This window comes from Galleria mellonella, unplaced genomic scaffold (assembly GCF_026898425.1).
Source record: "Galleria mellonella isolate WM207_F2 unplaced genomic scaffold, CSIRO_AGI_GalMel_v1 utg57, whole genome shotgun sequence".
In the NCBI taxonomy this organism is placed as follows: Eukaryota; Metazoa; Arthropoda; class Insecta; order Lepidoptera; family Pyralidae; genus Galleria; species Galleria mellonella.
Genome location: NW_026442119.1, coordinates 7,578,524 through 7,605,987, shown reverse-complemented (window position 1 = coordinate 7,605,987; position 27,464 = coordinate 7,578,524). Strand labels below are relative to the sequence as shown.

At 29.7% G+C, this 27,464-nt stretch overlaps 1 protein-coding gene across 5 annotated transcripts; it reads left to right on the top strand.

Annotated features, from left to right (window-relative positions):
* Positions 1–1,316: 1,316 nt before the first annotated feature.
* Positions 1,317–27,464, top strand: LOC113509732 (hexokinase type 2). Of its 5 annotated transcripts, none has more exons than XM_031910816.2 (10): positions 1,342–1,462; positions 4,561–4,706; positions 14,011–14,173; positions 14,330–14,511; positions 14,597–14,770; positions 15,648–15,747; positions 17,748–17,937; positions 19,040–19,245; positions 21,467–21,693; positions 24,121–27,464. In XM_031910816.2, the coding sequence occupies exons 1-10, from the start codon at positions 1,357–1,359 to the stop codon at positions 24,211–24,213; spliced, it is 1,587 nt and encodes a 528-aa protein (XP_031766676.2). In that variant the 5' UTR covers positions 1,342–1,356; the 3' UTR covers positions 24,214–27,464. The 5 variants fall into 5 exon arrangements, with proteins under 5 accessions (XP_026748941.2, XP_031766676.2, XP_031766677.2 ...); XM_031910817.2 differs by lacking the exon at positions 15,648–15,747 and adding an exon at positions 14,913–15,012; XM_026893140.3 differs by lacking the exon at positions 4,561–4,706 and having other exon boundaries at positions 1,317–1,462.

Below are 27,464 nucleotides of genomic sequence, written 5' to 3'. Positions count from 1 at the left end.
ACCCTGGGTATCGCAGTGTATTTTGTAATATCCATAATACTATTTTAAACTCTGAGATTAGCATTAGTTATTTTAGTTTGTAAAATGACTGAGTTTCAGTAGATAAATAATACATTTCAATACTAAAATTATGTTTTTAACAGTTTCAGTAGTAATTAGTAACATAGCAATGTACATGCTATTTCATCTAATTCTAATTTCTTGATTGACCTTCTAATTATTTCAAGGTTCAGAAGTGAAAGACCGAAACGAACACTAAACATATTCAATTCATAAGTCACGTGGTATCTACTAAACATTGTTCTAATTTATATTGACTGCAAAGTACATATTTGTCTGATAGCATAATAATACCTACGTTATGTACCTTCCAGATGAATTTTATCATTCGCTACACTCTCATTTAAATATGAAATTTAAAAAAAGCCGTCGAATAATTTCACTCCGTAGGTACCATTTCTTACCCGCATCTAAGCATGGGTAATAACCATAACGCTCCGATATCTATATATTGGGTTTCTCTGAAATTTGATGACAGATAAATGTGATCGCACATTTCGATATCACCCCTACCAGTCGGATATCTCCAGTCGTTTTAATCGGGTGCTTCATTTCAATGTCATATATTAGACAACCGATACATATCTTTTATAGGACCAATATATAGATATTGTAATAAGATATAGATATTGCTGTATATTACTTATCCCTACTCGCAACCTTCTCCGCGTGACTGGAATATATTGCTTGAATGGGGTAAAGGAGACCATCACCTTTTCTATTCTATATAGGTGTAATTAATTTAATGACCATTGTTTAATTGTTCAACTACAACATTTGTTCAACAAGCAAATGACAAAACTTTCATATTTATAATGTTACTAACAATTCAAATTATTTCAGGAACATTAATTTTTCAAACGTCATATTGCGTTCCAGCATTATATTAATTATTTATTTATTCATTAGTACAAATATGTGTACATGGCGGACTTAATGCTAAAAGCATTCTCTCCCAGTCAACCATAGGGAAGTGTCAGAATACTCGAATGCGGTACTACTAATTATTGATATACATACATACTAAAATTACATATATAAACGAATAAATATATTTAATTATTACCATTAAGATATTTATACCAGAATGAAGATGAGAAAAGACAATCTGCAAACTATGTAACTCCCCTTTCTTAGTTTTCTATTTCTACTTATTACAACGTTACAGTTACTTTTATCAAAAGATACAAGGAATATAAACTTAATCTACGAGTGTGGCGGAATTCTTATAAATTCTTAGTGTTTGTTTTTAGATAATAAGTAATTTGTTTTAATGATAAGACAGTGACAAAATATATGTGCGTGTCGGTGTATATATGTTATTCACTTGTCACTTCATTACTAGTGGGAGTAGTGTCGCTGAAATCTTCCTACGATGGCGGCCGACTTGGTGAATCCTCGGGTAAATATTATATTTTTTTAAACGCATCATATTTCGTTAATTGAATTATTTTTTCATTTAGAAAAAAAAAAGATTAAGCTCAAACATTTCAATTAAAAATAACGCCGTGTATAATTATTAGATTATTATTAGATTGATATTGACTGCTGTGCTGTGCTATTTTAGCAATATAATACAAAAGTCGTTTTCATGTTTGATTCCGTAATTTATATTTGAATTTTATAAGTTTGCGTTTGATTTTTACATATAAACAATAACAATATATTTCTATACGTTGAGCTTTCATTTTAACGCTTTATTTTTGCTGTTACTAAATTTTATGTAAGGGTTAATATGCACATTGTTTATACACGGTTTACATATAAAAATTATTTTATAAATTTACATTTATAAAATCATTTTAATATATACATATAGTCTCACGACTACTTTCAACCTGGAGAACGCGAACAAATTTTAAATGATTTATATTTTCAACGATGTATAGTAAAAAATGTTAAAATATAAAAGTATCTGGCTAATCATCATCAGCTAGTATGCAAACACCAATCGCAAATCAACTAATTATCATTTCTAGGAAATAGACTTATTCAAATTTATTTTAACATTTATTTTTAGTAAGATTATTTTTGTGACACTTGCTTATCTGCCTTCAACCGATATCTACTACAGATATGAAAAAAATTATTTATTTAAGTATTTTCTTAGAATTAAAACTGCATGTTATTGTTGAACGTAATTTAAATTACAATGATGTAGGTTTATGGTATTGATATTAAACGTTTTACTAATAATAAGCTTATTTTTTCGCAAAATCATTGTAGTTATTTAAAGTGTAACTCATAATCATGATAATCGTTAATTGTAATGTTGATTTAGGTCTCATTCATAGATTTTTGTAAAAAAATCGTCCTAAGTCACCTACATCCACTTGAATAATATCACAATATATCATTTAGTCAGGGCCTATACTGCGTCTTAATGTATTGGAATTCCGGGGGCACTACAAGAGAATCTTTCTTCGGTTTTCGATCTCTGAATTATTTGGTCGGTCTATTAGTATTCAATCAATCATTTATTTATGTTACTATTTCTGTCTACTGTTTCTATCACTTTGATCGATTCTCGATTGTTTATTTTAATTTTTATTACGCAACAATTCTCTGAGTAGTCCTCTCTATAGTTCGCTGAGCAATTTGTAGCTTCCTGGCAGGATATCCAGGACTTGATTTCATAAAACATCACTGACAACGACAACACATATTAGTTTTAAGTTTTTGTATTAAACTCTGAGGGATTTTAGATGTGAAATTGTGGCCTAGTTATTGAATAATCTTGGTCTCAAAATTTGAAGATAACTTCGAATATAGTGTTCTTAACCACAACTGACATAAGTTACATACGGACTACAGGTTTTAGTCTTCTCTATGAAACACTGAGAATAGTGTTAATGCTCCAGGGATATTTCGACGATTATTGTCTGCAAATCGCAGATGAGTGACGTATTCGCCTTTGATATTAATTCCGTATCAGTCTAGGAGCTTAAAATATTTTCCATTGCAATATTAAAGGTTAACGATGACAAAGTAACCCTGTCTCCACACGTTTCTGTATTTGGTTTAATTTTGTACTATAGTATTGTACACTGTATATCTGTACTAGCCTAATGTCTTAGCCTAATATATACTTCAGTGTTTTGGGTAATTCGTCAGAGGATATGTATACTTATTCAAAGCTTTGATTCGTCACATAATTATTACTATAAGTAATAAAAAAAGTTTTTATGTTCTTGTCAACCTCCTTCAAAAAAAGGTCCTAAACTCGGATTTTTTATGTTTATGCTCATAACTTCGTCAGTTGTGAACCGATTTGGATTTTTTTTTATCTGAATGGATATATGTAGGTATTTACAGATTAATCTTATAGAAATTTTATTAAAATCGATTCAGCACTTTAGTTTTTAACTCAAAATAACTGGATTTGCCACAATTGAAGTCGGTTTTTTGGAACATAATCTTTATTATATACTTTATAACCAACATAGAATGAACCAATTAATGACTGGCTATTTGCTTTACATTTTAGTAGTACATTAACAAACCTTTGGCCTATGACTTGGCGTGATACCGCGAAAGAATGAGGTTTAAAAACGTCAGTAACCAAATCTCCGTTGTTGCCGCACGCGCCCACAAGCTGACTAACATAACACACCACGTGGATGGGGGCACGTCTCACTTGCATTCATTATTATGACGCATTGACACATTTACAGTTGGGATCCTTTCACCAGTTCACAGCAAAGGTAGCAGTTTTTCTAACGCCATGTATACCACATTTGATAAAAAAATTACATTTAATTTTAGGGATGGATGATGTTACGAGAATAATTTGTTATTTGTATCATTGTATATTATATTGTACCTCTGTCAAAACTGACTTATTAATCTATTATTGAAGTCAAATCAGAATAATTCTTGAATATTTTAGCAATAAAAAAATCATTCCATTAAAATAATGACAATGGGGAATTCCCGCGAATTCAAACTGTTAATTCCATATTTATTTTTTACATAAATTAAACTTGGATTGGATGATTTGATAGACAATATTAGTATTAATTTATTTATCTATGTAATAACGTACAATTGTTAGAAATTATACTAATTTTGACTAAACGCGGACGAAGGCGCGAATATAGGTATTTTATATATTTTAATAAATATTAATAAGTATAGAAACTATAAGTATTTATTTTAAGAATGGATAAAGTTTACTTAAAATTCTGCTCTAACAGCTCTACTTTTGGCGTACAAAAACAATCGCCGGCATAATAGTTAAATAAATTAATCAATTTATGTTGCTGACTGTACGTACTCGTTCTATGTAAAACACCATGACTAACATTTAAGTATGATATACTTAGTTGAATTATCAAATATCAGTTTATTAGCTATCATAAATATCGTAAGTTTAGTATCATATATAAGAGATTTTTTTTTACAAAACTGTTATTAGGTGTTTTACACAGATATTTCTGATAATAATGGACGTAGAAACATAAATTACACAATTATATCGTTGTTTGCGTAAACGTGAAGGGCATCACGTGAACGCGTTAGAGGCGTCCGCCTGCTCGGCCGCATGGTGGGCCGGTCGTGACGTCACGCGACTGGGGCAACAGCGGGCGCGCGGGAGCGTCGAGGTCGAGGGTGTGGTGCACATGCGCCGGTCGCGTCGACTCAAGGTGACCCTCAACTCGACTCGCATAGCAAGTGTTCTATCTGCGTCGCTCGCAGTAGTCGCAGTGTACGGTCCCTTTCACTTCTACACTGCTAAACGGTCACCGATACCGGTATTCGCCAGAACGCGGACGTTGTTAGCAACTCAGTGTTACGTGGCATTTATTATAGCAAAGCATCCTGTGGACGCCAACATTACTCGTTCATCACCTTTTATCTCAGTCGTCGCGACTGACAAGACAAATCGATATGCGTCAAGCAAGAGATATAGTAAGTATTACAATCTCAATATTTGCGTACATTAGAAAATTTCCTTCGTCGTTCAGATAGTTTTGAGAGCAGATACGCGAATATTTGGTACATTTTACAGCTTGCGTAAAGCCGCAAATTCGGTTTTACGCGATACAATAAATTAGCCGCCTGACACTTTAGGTTATGTGCTTATGAAATTTAAATATTATTATAGGCAATTACATAGATATAATTAGTACACATTCAATAATAATAAACATTGGACTTTGAAGTGATCAAATTACACACCCATGTATTAATCATAAATTGATCCGTACATTGAACTATATCTATTGTAAATCGATTGATATTTTCAACCGACTTCAAAAACGAAGTTTTACATTTTCACTGTAGTTTTTTATATGCTGCAGATAACATGTAAGATAACAAATTAATTATTGTCCTCGCCAATTCGGAACTAAATTTGATTGTTATTTTATAGTCGTAAGGGTTGATTTTCATAGTTGGTCCCCTACTAAAAGAATCAACATTGAATTCAGTTTTTAATGAACAAAATCTAAATTATTAATGTAATGACTTATCTACGAAAACTTAGAAGATGCTAGAAGGTAGGTATGGACTAAGAATTTCTTAGATATATCTGTATTCAAGATAGGTTTATTCCAGGGCATCCTGAGAGTCTGCCATTATTATCCTCACATACATCTCTTGCTTCATCTGTTTTTATAAATCGTCTAGCTAGTTTCGGAAGCTCTCAACTCCCTCTTAGATGACAATAAACAGACTTATCAAACTTGTTATGATACATCAGTTCAAGCCTTTTCTAATATCTGTGTCCTTCCACTTTCGTAATGTATGCCAAAATTTCCTATATGATGTTGAAACTATGATCCTTTAATCCGAATTATTCAAACCCCTTGTATGTATCTGCGGTGTCATAAAAGGCGAATAAAGAACTTACTTGATGGAGATATGGACAACAGCATCCCTCTTAAACTCTAAAAATTAACAAAACCTAACTGTGGTCGTCAATATCAGTCTGCCAAGCGTGCCAACTCTATTGGGCAGGATTATGTTCAGCAGTGGACAGTTAACGATAACTGGTGATGATGATGATTGTATATAGGTATTTATATCTATTATACCATAGTTAGATATTTATGAAATGAAATTAATTTATTTTGCAAGAATGTAGTTTTATATAAACGAGGTTTACATTTGTCATATACATTCTGGCTGTATATCAGCGTGCAAATTATTAACAATATGAGAAATTTACATAATATTTCTTTATATTATATTTCTTTTCATTAGTCATATTTATTTCTTTTCAATACATGTATAATTTATTACAATAAACCAAAAATAAAAGCCTGTACAATAGTTGTCCAAATTAATAAATTATTTTAACAAACTATGAGACCGTATTGATTAGTATAAAAGAGCAAAAGTACCAATTACATCTCATTGGTTGTCAAGTACATTTTTTTTTTAATAAGTAAATTATTAAGGGTAGATATTCACTACTCACTTTTAAATGCCTATTAATATTTTGTGTTCATTATTCTTTTATCCAATTCGATACAAGATGTATTCATGTCGAGTATTCATGACTTGGTGACATTGGCAAGGTTAAACAAGGTCATGTTATCGTCTCTATAATAGGGTCAAACACATTAATAAGACGTATTCCAACTCCGAGTCACGTAATTATATATTACAAAATGATGTCTTCATTAATTATATTTAATTACTTACCAATGTATCCAAGAAGTGAAATAACAAGGAAGGGATGAAAAAAATATGCCAGTAATCAATTATGTAACATTGCCAATATAGATTGTAATTTTTTCACTATAAGAGTAATGATGTATGTACAAAGAAATACACTAGTCAATAAATCAAATGCAATTGTAAAGTTTTTAATATCTAGTACATTCTTACCAATATTATAAACTATAAGATGAGCTTATTTGTTCAATTATTACTTCTCGGCATCCTAACGGCTTAACCAATCACTATGTTTGCTGTACAGGTATTGTATGGTATGGAGAAGGATATAGGATTATTTTTATCCCAGTTAGTGAAAGTTGCGGGTAAAAGCTAGCATTATATAAGCCGTATTTACTATAAATTACTTGCGAAAAGTAATAAGGTTTTAAATTATAGAATATCACTTTTAAAATAAAATAAAGTATTTAATAAAATACTAGAACATTTAAAAAGAATAGAAAAGAAAACAAGGTATTCGAAATACTATACACTTACCTACCGATGCAACATACAAATTTAAAAATTATTAAAACTATTAAATGAAAATTGTACAATGTTCCCGCCCGGGAAAATTTTAAAGCAAATTTTTTGTTGTACAATAATGTTTTTTCAAAAATTACACTTTAAGGTAGAACTATTGTATGGACAGAATGAACTACACAGATAAATACAGTATAGGAGTTTTTGTTATTACTGGATATGTTTGTTTTTAGAAAAAAATAACCCCTAAAAGCATAAGTATTCATGAATATTTAATAAATAACATAAAACGGCAGATACTAACTGGCAACTTTTTACACAACTATCTGATAAAAGAAGTATGTTATTCTTAACGTTCCCGTATCTATGCGAGTTTATTTACCCCTTTGTATTGACCAAATTACTCGACAGAATATGATAAATGAAGTAAACATTCTTCACGTCACGAGTGACGACATGTATGCTTGCCTCAAAATAAAAGGTGTGATATGAAAATGAGATTACTGGAATTAATATGAACATAGGCCCAACAAATTATTTCTCAGAAATAGCAAAATACTCCTTGTTCAATAACAACAAAGTGCAGTCTGTGGGATCTTGATATCCATGGTGGTGTTTATGTCTATAGGTGATAATTACCATTTTGTATCAGGTGGATCATCAGGTTAGTTCAAGTTTGTAAAAACATGAATTAAGATTTAAAACCGTGCTTGATGTCATCTTGAAGATATTGAAATATAAATTATCAGAGCTCGTGAGTATGTTTATACACAAATGTATCTAATAAGTATTGGATTGCACGAGAACTATTTGTAATCAGCCAGTTTTTTTGGGGTTACATACAAAAATGATTAAAGCACTTAGGATTCCGTCATAAAACACGTTGGCGATGTTAGTAACGATACTGAATAGTAAACTGCAGCATTGCAGCCAGTACTGCTGTCTTTAAATGGGTGTGCATTTTTTTACTATTTAGGCTCCTGCAATTGAAATCGATCTCATCTGATGGAAAGTGATGATGTTATCTAAAATGGAGTTCGCGAGCCCACGAATAGCCTACTCACATTTGCCGTAAATTTGTGCAGATTATATTTCGATGAAAAAATATAAGCAGGGAGAGATTTATACTCCTTGGCCGTGCGCATGATGAAGGAAGACGCAAAACGTTTTGTGCGTATAAATGGCATGTTTATAACGTTCGCCCGGTCTGGTTGTCCGATTTTGAAAGGGTGAAAGAGAAATTAGGTCATGCAGTCCTTGAGCACACTCTCCAAAATGTGTCCTGTAGAACACAGCGAGTCATATTAAACATTCTATCCAATTAGAGAGATTTAGAGACCTTTATTATAAGTTTTATTATTTATGCATTTATTATTTATTCGTTCAACCTGTTTAGTTTCAGTGTTTAACATATATTATAAATGATGAGGTTTAAAGAAGCATAGATCAATAAAGACAAATAACTGATTTAGGTTCCGTCATTTATTTCTCGTCTCCCTATTATTTTTTTTTTAATAAGTACGGATTTCTTCACCATTACGACGACATTTTATTATAATGTTTATTCTCGTATAACAGATATTATTTTCTATATTTTGTCACATACTCTAATTCAATCTAACTTTGTTATACATTTTAACACATCATTAGCGTATTTGTTAGCACATAGAGCTGTTAAGATATAACCAGCTAGAATACTAACAGATATTATGTACCCAACGTTATCTAGTAGTTACACGATAATGTTGTTAATCTGAAAGCCATGAAATATAATTTGTATGGTTTTGCTATGATACCTATGTGATAACTATTGGTAATATTATAAATCTCTTAGTAGGATTTAATAACGATTCATATACGATGTGATTTGTTTTTTTTTTTTTATAATGCACCTATTATATTACTGTAATTATCTGTGAGTCGTATTCCTAAAACAAATTAATTGCATTTTTCTGTGTCGATATTTATTTCCGCGTTATTTATTTATTCGAAATTCTTTCTGTCCTATAATCGTACGTACCTACCTTCATCTATAGAACTCATTGTCAACCTTTAATCGAAGAGAACCATTGCACCGAATAATAAAAAATATACAGTCAAATATAGAAATATCTGACAGTATACTTTTTATTATTTCTTCCTCCTCCTTTTTTGAAGTAAGTTAAAAAGAAAACAGTTATTGATAATTGTAAGATTTGGGATCTTACTTCTAAAGTTCCACAACAAAAAGGAAACACACAAATATTTATTATATTATAACACCTTTTTGTTGAAAAATGCAAGTGTTTTCATAATAATATCAAAAACAAATTTTATTGCCATATTATTAAATATTTATACACGATATTGGTAATGAATTAAAAGGAGTTACACAATTGTTTAATATAATACGTTTTGTAGAAGAGTACAAGTGTTTTCATAGTAATATCAAAAATAAATTATATTGCGATAAATTATATCGTATACAGGTACAATTTTTAAAGAATGCAAACCTTAATATTGAGTATATGGTATATAGTATGACACTGATCGTTATAATAATAATTAATGTACATGTTTATCATTATTTATGTCTCGATGCTTGAAGAAGGATGTTACAAAAGTCTTAAAAAAATGAGGTTCTCAATCGGTTGCATTTTTGTTCGTTTGTTATCTCATAACTCGGTCATTTACAAACCGATTTAAAAATTATTTTTTACCTGTAAAGATTTACTTTCAGATTAGTACCATAAAATTTTTATTAAAATCAGTTATGTAATTTCATTTTTAAACCAAAAGTAATGGCCACTTTTTATCATCGTACAGTTCGCCTTCGACAGGGAATTCACCCTCAAACTTTAGAGCCTAGATAGTCGAATACTACGCGGTTTCAGAGATGTTTTTATCCCTACGAAGGTTATGGAATAAGCTCCCTGTCGAGATTTTTCCAAGATGTTACAGCATGGGGTTTTTCGAAAGAGGTTCCCTAGGATCGGCAACGCGCGCGTAATACCTCTGGTATTGCAGACGTTCATAGGCTACGGTAACCACTTATCATCAGGTAGGCCGAATGTTTGTTTGCCCCTTCAGTGGTTTAAAAAAAAAACTGGTTTTGGCACGATTAATAGCGTGTTTTAATAAAATTTTAAATAGTGTTATTATTAAATAATGTTCAATTATACATTATATGCAGGTACAACTAGTAACAACGAGTTTGGGCTCAAATGGTTCAAAAACCATAAACAGTTATTATGATTGTAAGCATTATATTGCAGGATTACCGGTTAAGGCATGATGTTAATCTTATCAAGTATAATAATCACTATAAAATTGCTATCAGAAAAATAATACGCGGCTCTATCGGAATACTTTATTTGAAGTGGCAAATTACTGTAGGCGAATAAATGGCGGAGTTTTATAAGTCATTTACGATTTAACCCTAACGAAACTGGAATTGTCATAACATCTAGAAAAGTAATATAGAACCAACTATCTAAACAGTAGATTTTGTTTCCTAAAAAAATAATGACGATTTCGATGGAATTTCTATAGAAATCTAAAAATATATTTTCTCAAATAAAAAAAAAAATCAAAATCGGTTTGTAAATAACGCAGTTCTGAGGTTAATACATTAAAAATTCAACGGAATTAAGAACCTCCTCCTTTTTTGAAGTCGTTTAAAAATAATAAAAATTATCTTATCATGTTGCCAACAGCATATGCAAATATAAAAAATTGGTCAAGTGTGAGATGGTTCCGCTTCTATTTGAGAAAAAATTAAGAATTAAATAAGAATTAATTAAATAGGACAGTTTACCTAACTGTGCTTTGATGTGCATAGAAAGTATTAATTGTATAGTACAAGTGGTTCATTTATTTTTTCCTAGCGTAATTTAAAACCTTGTACATACTAAGTAATTTATATTTATTAAAAACTTTAAGGGAAACTCAATTTTACACTATCTGCTGCAGTCGAAAGTAACTTTATCTGTAAAAAAATATATGTTTATACCAAAAGGACCTTATTTTCTCGTCTAAAAAATTAAGAACTATTCTAATTTCTACACTATTTCAATTAAGGGTATAAGCTGTACCATTTTATATTTGCTTGATCGATTTTGATGATACACAAGTTAACAGAACGATTAAAAAATTTTCTTTGAAATCCGTTTAGTCTATTTCTCGTAATGTTCATCTATAATCGTAGGTCGTAAAAATAGATGGACTTAATTTTGTATTAAATTTGTAATAAAATTATTGATATGTTATTATATAAATTATCATAACACTCTTATAAGTGGCTCTGCGGATGGGATCCGAATTTTGTACGAATATATTGCCTCATATCGCGGCACCGGTTAGAGCGGAGGTTCTTGATGTGCTGTCGCTAAAATAAACAACAATCTGTGCCAAGAATATATACATACACATGCGTTCGATCGAACAGACGTGCAACAAACGTTGCTACGATTTTAAAATAGATCCCTATAAGATTACAGTTTTAAAAGTTTTAATATTCAATAGTATGTAAAATAACACACAAGGTAGTCAAACATAATAAAAAAAACCGTTTTAGAGTTACCAAAATTCCGAGTTTTGTAGGACATTATGTTACACTTTTGCTTCCGAGTACCATTAATTTATTTAAATTAATAATTTATACAATAATTTATTATTACCTTCAAACAGTCTTACAATATTATAAATATATAACAATAACCTGTTAATAGTATCTGATTTATTACTTATTTAAAATTGCCCTTTTTTTCTTGATTCCTGATTTTTAAACTGAATTCTGTGTAAATTATGAGTACCGGGTATGTTGTAAATAAATATTTATTATCATATTCTACTACAGACGTATGCAAATGTCTATTTTTGTTGTATGTTATTAAATTTTTTATTTTCTATTCCGACAAAATGCAGTCAAAAATTTTACATCAAATTGTTTGTAAAATTTTTATAACAAGCACATTAATTTTATTCTCCACGACACTGTTATCATAAGTGTATATTTGGCTATTTGTGTGAAACATAATCATCATATTTACGTCAAGTAACTATCTAGTGCAAACAAATGACGTACAACACAGGCCAAGCTCCATAACTAAAATAGTAGTGTCATATAAGAAACGTACGTTCATATGTAAGTACGTAACAAGCTTTATAAACTGTAGATAATAACCTGTGTGCAGTACAATACTGCAGTACCTGATGTAAATATGAACAATATTTGACAGAAATAATATCAATCACCGAGTCATTATTGTTTACATATACAAACCAGACAAAACTGGATTTGTTTGTTTTTCGTTAGTCTTGAGTACATTGACGTACCAAGTACCAACCTACGCTTTTTACAATGACTACGTTTAGATACAAATACGACTACTACTAATCAAATTTGTGTTATGAAATTATTTGGCAGCATTTATTTGGAATAGGATAAATTCTTCAATTATAAAAAAATATAAAATGTAGGTAATGTACCTACAACTCGCGATATCATCTGCGTAAACTTTGAATCAAAATTAACCACGAGAGCGTATTATTAAAACAAAGTACATTAATTGTGCTAATTTAGAACATAGTCTATCTGTAATGTGAAACAAATGTTATTCAAATCAACAGCTAAATAAGCCGTTTGCGTTTGATAAATCAGTTAGTTAATAAACAACAAAAGGATTTTATTTTTTGAAATTAAATTTATAATATTTATAGTGTTATAACATTTTCCTCAAAGAAAATACTCGATGTCGAATATTTAACAATTATGGTAATCCACGATTCTATGCACACACCCACTAAACACAATGTTAAAGTCACTTCACTACTACTACTAAAGCTATTGTAAATATAGAAATCGAGGAATGTCTATGACGTCACGAGCGAGCCCACGCGTCAGCCAATCAAATTAGTACGCCGAAAGACACGCCAATATTATTATAAATTATACAGTAAATTGTTTTTATAGATACCAAAAGTAAAACCTAGGAATATATCGATTCAAAAAGGATTCTTTTTCAATATTTAAACAAATTTATAATGTCGAATTATATTTATTTAGGTTGTCTTTCAGATATTCCATCGGTACTACTCTAACTTGTGCTCATTTAAATATTATGAGCGAGACGACGATAGTTTATTATCATGAATGAAAAGAGTGGGCTCGTATTAGAACGAGTTCGTTCGATGATCGCCGTATTCCTTATTCGCTTGTGACTATAGTAAGACGTGTAATAATATTATAAACGGGCAAAGTCGTATTTTCGAATCTACAGTACAATTGTGTAAATAATTAATTAAAAATGGGTATGGCTATTAACAATTTACCACTGGTGAGTAAAGTTAATTTTTAAAGAAAAATATTTTATGTTTAATATTAAAGCCGGCTTTAAATTGGAAAGCAACAACGGTAGTGTTGTAATGACCGCGTTGACCTTGTGAAAACTCGTTCGCGATAATAAACGGCTAACATTACTACTTGCTTATTTTATATGCAGAAAAATTGCAATCACTGCCATTAAATATAAAATTTTGGTACTATTACTTAAATTCAATTATGACTAAAATACTAGACTTGATGTAGGTATATTTACGGTTTATAAAATGTACAATTAAATATACAATATCTACCCACATTACGTTATATGAGTACCTACCCTGTTAAATAACGAGGTGTATTTGTTTTATTTCTTATCAATACAAAGTTTTATATATTCATCAAAATAAAAAATGTTACTTATTAATGATTTGTATTAGTTCCTTGGTTTTATTGTAGTTTAATATGAACCTGTAAGTAATAATAGCATTTTTCATTTACAGATTCGTGAAGAATGCAGAGTCTTTCATATGTCAGACACACAGATCAAAGAAGTGATGAGCAGGCTTCATAATGAACTGGTCAGGGGGCTCGGCAAAAATACTCATTCAAAAGCCTCTGTGAAATGTTGGCTTACTTACATACAAGATTTACCAAATGGAAAAGGTAAAAATTGCAAAAGTTTAATAAATCAGACAGTAATATAATATATTTGATTATAAATTTAAACCTGTTAATGGACTTTTCCAATTATCAGAACGTTGTGTCGCCCTACACAACATAGGAGAATGTAATTTGTTAACAATAACATTTTGTTTTCAGAACGTGGTAAATTTCTGGCATTAGATTTAGGTGGAACTAATTTCAGGGTTTTAATAATAAATTTAGGTGATAACCATTTCGACATGCAGTCAAAAATTTATGCCGTACCTAATCATATCATGACCGGCACAGGCGTTGCTCTATTTGATCATATAGCTGAGTGTTTAGCTAATTTTATGAAGGTAATTAATCTGTGGTTCAATAAACAGAATTTTGTAGGTATTCCGATTATAAATTGTAAATAATATATTGTTTCTTTTTCTATAGGAGCACGAGGTCTATGATGAGCGTTTAGCGCTCGGTTTTACATTTAGTTTTCCACTAAAACAAACTGGTCTTACGAAAGGTATCTTACAACGTTGGACCAAAGGCTTTTCTTGCTCAGGAGTGGTCAATGAAGATGTGGTACAAGCATTGAAAGATGCTATCTCAAGACGTGGGGTACGTATTGGAACATTTTTTAATAATATAATTTTTTTTAAATGTTAATAACAGTTTATATATAAGTGTACGTATATGTGACAAGCCTATGTTCACTACAAAAAGAAACAAACGATGTCCATGACACCAAATGATTTTACAGGACCTTTCTGTAAGTGTGATGGGCATTCTTAATGATGCCACTGGTACATTAATGTCCTGCGTACATAAGAATCCAAATTGCAGAGTAGGGATTATTTTGGGTGAGTTGAAGATAAGGCATGATTATTTTCATCGGGGATACCAAATTATAGCTTTTTAATTTGACATATAGTATATATTATAGTCTCAATATATTCTTTATTAATTTATTAACATAGTTTCATAAAAATAAGCAGGCATGTTAAAGGCCTATGAATTTAATTTACTTTCAAGAATAGGTATAACAATTATATTTTAGTGGCTAGTAAAAGTAACGCAACATTGATATTTTTATATATTTCTTCATGTTTATTAAGTGTTATTATTATTATTTTGTATTTTTACAATAATAGTAACGTAATAAGCAATAATTTTGTCTTAAATACGTTAAATTATTATAATATACAAAGTTTTCTATCAATATCACATTTAATGTAATTATAAAAAAAGCTTATGATAATAACATTTAGTAAAATTATGCCTATGTAATCTTCAAAGTAAAAAATATATTTTACTTGGTGTATATATATAATATATTTTTACTTACAAATTTTATTTTTATAAACTGAGTATAATGTACGACAAAAGACAAAAACATGTTCACCTTTAACAAATCATCACATACCTCTCCATCCTGGTTATCATTTTAACTTTTATTTAATTATGCATATAAGTAGCATGTTTTTCATTCTTATAGGACATACAAATTGATGTATGTGGAATACTGAATGACACCACGGGTACACTCATGTCCTGCGCATGGAAAAACCACAACTGCAAAATAGGACTAATAGCTGGTAGGTTTCATTTATATATTAGTGTCACTTTCCTGCTTCTGCCGTAGTTGCCGCATAACACAACAGCCGACTCTTACAATACTAATTCAAACAATATTTTTTATTAATTTTGTTTTCAATGTTTTTTCCTGTAATTCTTCCTTCCTTCTATCTTCCTATCCTTCTACCTTCGTGTAGTATTACAGTAAATTTATATTGTATATTAAAGAGTCCAACAGAAAAGTATAAAATCTAGCAGTGAATGTAGAAGAGAGAAATACAAAAAATCCTTAACAAATGATCGATTTAGTGTAAAAGGATCGAATTAAATTAAAAATACATATAAAATTTGTTCGTTTTAATTATGGATATAATTATAGATATGGATGGATTTAGACTACAAAACAAGAAATAGAACATACATAAATCAATTTAATTTAAACCAAAAGACCAATATTAAACAAACTTATAATGCACTTAAGTGTCGAAAGAATGCTTATTATTATTAATTAATGTACTTAAATATTGTACACTAAATATAAACGAGAAAGTCGAGAGTGAATTCTCTTGGTCTAATACGTATTTCCACCAATAGATGACAGTGTTACCGAATTTAAAATTATATGTTGTATTCAAATTTGTTCGTTTAATCCAGGGGTTCCCAAACTTATTTTGTCCACTGCCCTCTTTGAGAATAAATTATTTTTTAAGCGCCCCCATTCTTTCATCTACTTAAAAACCACTATTACTTCAAGATCAACAAATCACCTCCCAAGCCTCTATACAATGCCCCCATTTTTTTCTGGGTCTCTTACCGCCCCCTTGAGGTCTGCAGCGTCCATAGGGGGCGTTATCGCCCACTTTGGGAAAGGCTGGTTTAATCAATCAATCATAATATTCATAACTACTGATTATTTTAATGATTTTTCGATATTTTTATTGTATGCTCCGTCACAGATGATAATAATACGCAATTACTGTGTAGTGACTTCATTATTATATTGTGTTAAGATTAGATAATAAAGACAGAAACATATAAGGTAAATCTGTGACAATATGTGTTGCATTGTTGAGTCAGTGCATACAGGGAATTTGGAATTCCCGTCGTTCTGTAAACTGACGCACGTTGATGAGTTCTTTTAACTTAGTACGAATACGATTTTATATTAATGTTATAACTTAATTATATCAGTTCCGCTTATAATCAAAGATATTAATGTATCAATATATATCCTTATTGTTGAAGATATAATAGATACAATAGCGGCTTATTGTAACTGTAACGTACGAGTAATAGACAGTCTTTGACCTCTGGTTAATTGCAACTAAAATATGTTTTGTAAGCAATATACGAGTACAAATTGGTACAAGTGTTCTAATCATTTATACTACTGTTGGACTTAACAGACGGTTGCTAATATATTTTGAGAAATACATTCACATTAAAAAGAAGTAGGTATGTAATTTTGCACTTTGTAGTTTTTAGAACCACCTTTAACTTGAATGTCTATAAAATTGTAATATATATATATATATTTTTATGTCAAACGATATCTTTGTTAATTCTGAATAAATTTTTATGATTCCTATTGTAGTTGTAGTCAGATTTGATTTTGTAGATCAAAATAATAAATTATTATAGGTAGTTACTGAGAAAGCTAATCAGTAATTTTAACTGTGATATTAGGTCAAACAAGGTGACAAGTACTCACATGTAATTAATAATTATTGCATGTGATTATACATATATGAGATATCATATCAATATTAATTTACAATTTAATAAACATCAATTTATTTAATATTCATTATAAATTAATTGTGGCAATTATAGTTTTCTTATTTTCTCCGTCCTTCTTATTTCAAACTACTATTCGAGTACATTTTAAACAACTTTAACAAACTCAAAATGCATCTAATTCATCATTATGACAAATGATTAAGTAGTATGAAAAAACAGTTCTAACACATTATATTTTCTTAGTTAATTTTATTATTGTCTTTTAACCTCATTTATATAGGTACGGGAAGCAATGCTTGTTATGTAGAAAAAACGGAGAATTGCGAGTTATTTGAAGAAAATAACGGCAAACTACAGATGCTCATCAACACAGAATGGGGCGCGTTCGGAGACGACGGTTCGCTGGACTTCATCAGGACAGAGTTTGACCGTGAAGTCGACACTCATTCTATTAACCGCGGTAAACAGATGTAAGTTCTCAATCAATTTATTTATAAAAGTTTTTCAAAAAGGGCTGTTTTATGCACATACCGACAATTTTTATCAGAAGAACAATTTTTTTCGTATACCGCCATTAGTGTCTTTACGGCTACAATATGTTTATACATAGTTATATATTTAGTTTTAAATAGATATAATCTCATTTAAGAGAATACTTCTAATCTTTTGAGAAATAAATATCTTAAATCATAAAAAGGGCATAGATACTAAACCTGTGGGGAGAAAGGATTGTTAGTAATGGGAATGCTAGTCCCCATTGTTAGCAATAATCCCTCGGATTTCTTTTTGGGTGAAAATGGAATATTAACGTTATCGGTTTGTGAACATGTACAAACTCTTTGATCTATTTCTTTTAACAAACAAAAATCGATGAGCTTATAAAAACACATCTAACCTTAGCGGTTATCAACAGGTTAACATTGAATACTCACAGGTAAAAATTCTATCATACTTCAGGGACTATATATATATTAATATAATAAGAAAATAGACAATCGAACTTTCCAAATCGAAAAATTCCCGTTACTTTCTGAACTGACAACTTACATTAGCTAGTCAATTCTTAGTTGTTATTGTTTATAATTGACCATGTACACTACAACTATTTGAAAAGTATGACTATAAGTTATTAGATACCTGAAGTGTTCCTAGATGTTGACGTAAACGAATTTAATTAAATACTTTAATAGAATAATTGAATATCAAGAATTGTTATTAATATTATAAAACTTCAATGTGAGTTTGTTATTTCTTAGCACCTCAAGGGTTCGACCAATTAAACATGAAATTTTTATATGCATGTAGGGTAGTTGTAATATTTCTTTTATTTGAATTAGAAATAAATTACCTTTAGACAAAGTAACGGGTAATAACTAGTAAAATAATAATTCGATAAAGATTGCCAACATACAAAACATTATGGGGAAAAATATAGAAATTGCTTTCACCTTATGGATAAATGAAGTAAAGGATAAATAAATTTTGTTTAAAGATTAACTAAATATTACACAAATTTCTTTTCAATATTTATATAGGTATATGTGGAGTTAAATCTAAAACTATTTATTTCAGTTTCGAAAAGATGATAGCCGGCATGTACTTGGGAGAAATAGTACGTTTAGCACTGGAGAAATTAACAAGAATGGACCTACTCTTCGATGGAAGAGGATCAGATTTACTCTTTAAGAGAAATAGTTTCTATACCAAATATGTTTCGGAGATTGAATCTGACTTGCCCGGAGAATTCACAAGTTGCAGAGACGTGCTCGAAGAACTTGGTAAATTTCTTTATTTATATTTATTTATTAGTCTACTCTGCACTACACTAGTATAAAATTTATCTTATACGAGCAGGCCTACAGCGTACGTACGTACGTACGTTAATAAGTAACTCTTTTTATTTTTCCTAAACTAGAACCAATTTTTTCTTAGCAATAATGATATTTTATTTAAGTTACATACATCGTCACTAGAATCTTGGTAATAGGAATTCAGTTTTTATAATTTTGTCAGGTACTTAGATATTCGTTAATAATGCATGCGTTTTACTTTTTAAACTATGCAAATATGTACATTATTATTTGATCAAACATTATTATTGAATGATTTTAATAGGTAGATATTTAACATCTTTCTTTGAGAATACCTTTACGTGGCAAAAATTAATAAATAGGTACCTGCCATCTAGCTTTCATAATAATAATGTTATGATAAAAAGTGTGGACTTTTGCAACAAACTATTACACAGCATATAATACTTTTAATATTTCTCAATGTTTCATACATATACATATGGACAGATGACGTAAGAAATTGATAGGTATACAACGGTAGCCTTATTAGTATGTGCATACATTACACTACTTATAGTTATCTTCGGAACAGTCTTAGTGCCTTCATGTCCTTAATTTTCTTAAAATACTAAAATATATTGACAGTAATATTAAATCGGATAATCAAAGATGTAGAGAATGCCACAAGTACCTAACTTAGAAGAGATCAACATTGTGAAAATAAAATAAAATACTATTTCAATTAGATATGTAATTGAAAAATATTTTTAGTTATTTATTAAGTGACATTTATTCACTCTTTCACATATTTATATTTGAAAAAACAACAGTTGTGTCTGTTTCCCGTTCTTCTCAGCTGAAATTACATTCCGAACTGGACGGTAGTTTATAAAAAAAAGACTATTCAAAAATGCTTATTATTTACTTGATTAAAAATTATTTATTATTATTATGTACTTAAAATCGAGAATAAAATGTAAAATACAAGAATTATTGCTTTTTTGATTCTCGTTATTTAATTTTTATATACTTAATTATGTATCTCAATGTTTAAAATGTAAATTAAATGTAAAATAAAAATTTGACGTCATTGTTCCATTAACGTTCATCAAAATTACATTCATGTTTCACCATGTTTGGCATTGTCTAAAACAAAGCAGTATTTTAGATTAAAATCCTTTTTTTTTTTTTAATTATTATATTCTGTATATTGGTTGGGCTTAAACGTTACGTATTCCTGAAATATTCCCTTCGTTTACGCTGTTTGAAAAATCGGTAGATATCTATTTATTTGCAAGTGTATTTTACAATATATTATACTATAGACTTAGATAATCATTATGTAATATATATGCATCTTAATCGTTTAATTAATTAATAATAAAATAAATAATTACTCTTTAATCTCTAGAAGTAGTCAACAATAAACAAGCTATAAATACTAGATATGTATATTGTTCCAGACTACAGATAGATAATACAGAGACCGTAAAATAGATAACATCTGACCTAAACACATAAGTAGTAGACAGAAATTAGCTTTTTCTAACTTAAGTCACGTTATTAATGGAATAAAAAAAAATTCTATACTTTGAATATGTAGGATATGTATTATATTTAAAAATGTACAGATTCATAAATAATACTGTTGACTTTCAGGTTAGCACAGTATTAGAAATAGTACTATTTCCTGTACTATTTACGATTGTATAGATATGTTACTAAGTAATCATATGTTAATCTAATCTGCAATTTATTATCTCCGCAAACAATACTTATATATTTAACGTTATAATTCAATGTTAACGAGACATTACATACTTGTTTTAACAATTGCCTACTTTATTATACGAATATCTACCTACACACATATGTCATTATTGAACCTATAATTTAATTTAAAAGATCGAAAACAATTTACAGTAAAATATAGGAATGGGATAAGATTAATGATACAAAAAATATTATGATACATTGTATCGCATTAGTCGTTAACTGTTTATTATTGAACATAGGCCTTTCCATTAGATTGCCTTTGCTATTGGGAAGTTTTGCCAGTAGTTACCACGCTTGGCAGGCGAGTTGGCAACCACAGTTAGTTTTCATATTAGATACAAAAACAGCCATAAACACAAATTAATAAAGTGGAGGGGTAAATAAGATTAATTTAATATACTGAAATGATATAATGTTGGCCACATTGCAGGATTGGCACATGCGACCGAGGCTGACATGGCGGCAGTGAGATACGTATGTGAATGCGTATCGCGGCGAGCCGCGCACCTGGTATCGGCTGGCATCGCCACACTCCTTAACAAGATGAACGATCCCGTGGTGACGGTTGGCATCGACGGCTCCGTGTACCGTTTCCATCCACACTTCCACACTTTAATGTGCGAAAAAATCGAGTATTTAGTTCGGCCGGGTATAACGGTAAGTCGTGTATTGATTTGTTTATAATAGTTGGATTACCTTATGGTAATTCAATGAATTATGTATTAAATCTATATTAAATCTAATTGGTTACATGTTATTCAAGCGTTTTATGGTTTAATATAAGCCAATATCTTCTTTCTAGACGTGCACCTCTTTCTTCGTATATTTGATAATTCGTCACATATAAGCTCAGATACCTTATCCAGAGACACTTGACTTTTTCTGACAGTCTTATCCGATCATGATTGATTAATGTAAGTTTCTCGTAACTCCTGCTATCTTCCACCTTCGTATTATACCTAATCCCTATATTCATTTTATTGTTCTTTTGTCTGACAATTTTTGTCACATATCCACAGTTACGATATTATTCATTCGCCTCCGAAAATATTGAAAAGACATTTCTAAAGTAAAATTTTAAATGTTACTGATGAAATTAAATAATTGTTCGAATACATTGAGAAAACATAAAAATTGGTCATTCCTTAGTTATCTGGTAAAATTTGTCCCAGTATAAGATCATTTTCCTTTTATTAAATTAGTAACAATCCGATCCGGTTTCGAAAGGCTAGATTGAATTTTCGAAAATATATACGTAGCGTATAATCAATCACTGATAACATAGCTTTCTATAGATGAAAGAATTTTTAAAATCGGCTCTGTAGTTTTTTAGTCTGTCCATTCCAAATAAACAAGTCTTTCCTCTTTATAATGTTGGTATAGATATAGTCGTATTATTCTATAATAAGGCATCTAACGTTGGAAATCTAATTACTGATACTCACCTACTTATTTCTATTTCAATAATTTATGTATTTTACTACATATGTGTATTTTATTTTACCTATAGTTTACTTGGGTTAGTCAGCTACATATAAAAAGAGTTGCTGCTTTTTTGTAGTACTCCTTCCCTTTGTGTTTATTGTAGTTTGGTAAAATTGAAACCTATGCCCTATTGTACTATACCTACCAATAATATACACGTGCATAAATCATATATAACTTATTATTATTGTAGGAAATATTATTAATTATACCATTATGCATTATAACGCACAAGGGTATAATTAATACTTCCTCTTATCTCTATGAATACTCAAGTGTATTATAACTAGCTTGGTTGTTTGCGACAGCGAATTAGCTATTCGGATAAAATCATTTCTATATTATTTATCATCGCAAGACCTGAACTTTGCACGAGTGTATCAAAACAAGTTTATTCATTGTAATTTTAAAGACACACCTCTCTTTGATAGCGCATACGGATAAAGATAGCACAAACTGGTTCGTCAGTCCGTGGTGACAATGACGGCTATTATCTATACCATCTAGGTACTTATTTAACCAAGCAAGGTTATATCCCAAGGATTATATAGTAATTTATGTGAATCATATACCATACTTGTCGTCAGTATGCTACTGTTTATTGACTAATTGAAAAATGTTACCAATTTTGACATAGGTGGGTACTTTTTAAACTTTCACGTTGTTTACACATATTTTAAATACACACTCGGGGTTTAACGCGATGAAATAACCTTTGCAGGTAAATAGTACCTACCTACATACCTGTTTCTTTATTGCTGACGTTTCGACGTTGATTGTACCACGTCGTGGTCACTACAATCCTGTCATAAAGAAGCAGGTATATAGGTACATTTACCTGTAAAGGTTTTTTCGTCGCATTAAGTCCCGATTGTGTATTTAAAATATAGATAGGTACAGTTTATTGATACTTCACGTTGACAATTCAAATTAATTACATAGTTCCATATAGAATAAAAAGTTATAATAGATAAATATACATGTATATATTATTATAATTATTATATTCTTAGACCGTTACATACTCCTATTTAGTTTTTATACCAGATCATAGGCTTCTCCGAGTCTGGTCAAGTTCGAAGACTACATTCAATAATTCATTTAATTCATTATTCAATATAAGTGTTAATTATAATTATTTACGACAATATAACGACTCAACCGATAGGAAACCGTAACAATCTCATATATATAGACGTCGAAAACAATGAGGCAAATTCTGAGGAGCCATTTCTCTAAACTTGTGTCTTAACCTGTTATTTTAATTTGATAGTTTTACGATATTATTGTTTTATAGTCCTTCACAAATTTATAATAATTTTTACTTATATATATTAGAAATTTTGTTTATATTGAAGCTTAGAATAAATATTTTCTGTAATGATAAACTGAACTTTAAATTTTAGAGTTGTCTAAAGAATTGCCACCTGAGAATCGATCGCAATAGAGCGCGTAATTTACCATAAGGTGGGCCGTATGTTGCCACCTCTGTGGTATAAAAAATAAAGTCGTGCCAGCAAACTTTCTAACAGCACACGAGTGACGCAGATGATTTTGTACAAAGTATCCCTCTGTTGACTGTTGAATTTATTCTTTCAGTTCGACTTAATGCTGTCGGAAGATGGGAGTGGACGCGGTGCTGCACTAGTGGCTGCAGTAGCGTGCCATCAGAGTCAGCAACAGGGCGCATAAGGAATGTCACCCTAATACTCAGCAATCTCTCCACCGAAGATTTCTGGTATCCTGCCTCTTTGTATGAACCACATGAAAATATTTGTGCTAAATAAAGTACTGGACACAAGTGCTGGTGCGTACGAAACGTTCACTTGTGTTATTTTAGAAGTAAAGCCGAATTTTATTTTTAAAAGTTGAAAATTAGGGTTTTATTAACTTATTAGGGGGAAAATATACATTTAAATCCAGATAATTATATTTTATAAATGTGTAAAAATGTTTTTGTATGAATAACCCAAATAGGCTAGGTACTGTACAGTATAATATATATGCCTCTTAACTAAGTCGTTATGTCAAAAGTCTGTGGAAATACCTGTACTAAATTGCGTTTGTACATATTCAATGACCGATTAGGGCCCATAACTTTTTTAAATATTATTGTCTTTGCTTACAATAGTTAGAGAGGTACCTAAATCAGGATACAAAATATCATATTTTTAATTTTTTAAAATTTCTATTAGGTACCAGGGTATTGAAATTATTATTTTAGCATTATAAAATTATGGTCTAGTTAGAATAGCTACGGCACGTTTAGTTAAAAAAAAAAAATCATTTCTTAATATTGATTTGAACTATATTTAATTAAGATAGGCACTAAGATAAAATGTCCGGCCGATGCATTAAATATAAAAATTAAGAATACACGGCGTACTTATAAAAATACCTATCTAGTCACATATAAAGTGATTCAGTATAGGAGTTGGCTATTTAAGCTATATTATTCTTATTTCTTATGTTCCGTTTGGACACGATCTTTGTCTACTTCGTTTTTCCTTCTTTTATTATTTTAGAAGACTGATTTAAATAACAAAGTACCATCATAGATACCATTATTAAAAGCACATGAATTTTGTCAACATATTGTTATAAATGTTATAGTATGATTGATATAATGCGCAATAACATTTACTTACATTGCATTTGTTTGCGAGTGCCTATCTTAGCCAGAATGCTTGTCAGAATTATAGGTACTTTGGGCCAAACCAATAATTTAGAAAACCATAGTTATCAATGAATAATGTGTTATGTTAGCAATAAGTAGTTTTATAGAGATGTATTTTTAATAGCTTGTACAATGTGTTAAATAATTTCGGGTAAATATTTATAAATTTAATTTGATGTAATAATATTTAAGTATTTATTAATATAATAAATACTTTATATATCATTACATTACTTTAAATGCTCTGTTAAAGTAATAATAAATCTATATTATATTTACACCTAATCTAACATCGTAAATATGCGCATTCTATAAAAGTATGAATATGTATATCAAACAAGATAATTATACAATGGAATTACGCGCGCGCATCTTAAAATGATGTATATATTGTGTACTTATAATGTTAGTACAATTGTATGTAGCATAGCATATAACTATTTCAATCATTCCATTTGCTAACCAATGGACATAATTTCCTTGTATGCATACTGAAGTCATATCAACAAGGTAGAATAGTAACTAAACCGTGTTATCTATAATACCTTTTAAAACTTTCCTATAGGTGTATATACGAATATTATGATGTTTAATAAAGAACTACAAATATTGTCAGATTCCAGTTATAATTAAGCATTGTTTAGGTAATTTATTAGGTATTAAATTCCGGTTTTCGATAATATATTAGGATCTATAATTTTTTTCTTTTAAGCGGGTGATTAAAAATTTCGTTTTCAAAATAAATTGTATCAGTACTTTATAAAACATTATATTATACACAATAAGATCGCACAGAGTAATCACAATGAACTTGGAATAAATATACTTAAAATTTAATTTTTAATTACTTTTAAGTTTGATATTTTTCTGTGATAGTACTAGGAATTATTATTATGAATAAATGTTTGTTTATCAACTTTATTTTTTTTTATATTGAATAAAAAAATTGGCTACCTCAAGTTAGTTTTGAATTAGAATGGTGTGTCGATGTAGTTAAAACTACAGAATTGCAAAAGTTTGTGAGAATTTTATATGATAACTACAATAAACTAAATAGATTAGATACATCAAAAAATCTTTGTAACGAATTTATATAATTTTTCTTTTGTTACAATCTATTTTATAGTTAATAATAAAATATTAATGCTTCATTATATATATGACATTTTACAATTAATTTACTCAGCATGCTATGCAAATTGTATGTTAATATATCAACCATAATTTTACTTTAAAATTATCTACTTATTAACATGAAATATTGTTTTAAATACCTACTTACAATAACCTTTTTAAATTTTTGTAATTAAGAATACGTATAAAAAAAAACAAAGTAGGAAGGCACCTACATAATTACTGAAGCACCTCTGAGCGGCTAATTAATCGCTTGCTGGTACCATTAATTTAGAACATAATAGTTCGTATTTCGTTTGTTCGAAATAGCTGACCACAACAAGGTTTAATTTTAATTACCTAACCGAAAATTGTGTTAGTATGATTCGAAGAATAAATGGAATATCTTATAAAATAATACTCCTAGGAACTTCAAAAAAGTATGTCACATATAATCTACAAATCCTCAAGCCCTCGAGCTAGGATAACCTGTGTTATAAGGAAACAGGAAAAGAATATCTGAGAGCATGTCTGTTATAACTAGACCCGAAACAATTTAGAAAATTTTATTTTCTATTAGGCTCGACTTACAATCGAACCTGGGACTTCACTACGCAAGGAAATGTGCTTACTGCTGCACCACTGAACTTGTCAAACAAAAACAAAGTGACAGTGCGATATTATAGGTAATTTGATTTCTCCAGAGGTTTTCTTTGTAAATACCTCTGGAGTAATACCTAATGATAAACTCTTTTCGCCAGATGTGTAATAAACAACCTATCAAATATTTATTAGCCACTATATTTACTATGTAACGTATAAGTTTCGATTTAAAGAACAATATGGCCGATTTTACATTTCACAAATATTACACATTTAGAATTTTAGTATTTACACCAATTCTATAATTATACATACTACAGCAATTGTGTTACTCTCAGATTTCCAGATGTTGTGTTACTTTCATCACAACGACAGTGGAGAAATGCCTCTGACTATCCCATTAGAGATAGATAAATAAATAACTTATACTCTTTACTGTTGCATTCAAAATTATTACAATCGTGAACATATTTTAAAAACATGTAGCTAGAAAATTAAAATTTTGTAATGATATTACCATTGTTGATAATGAATAAATGTATGTTGACCA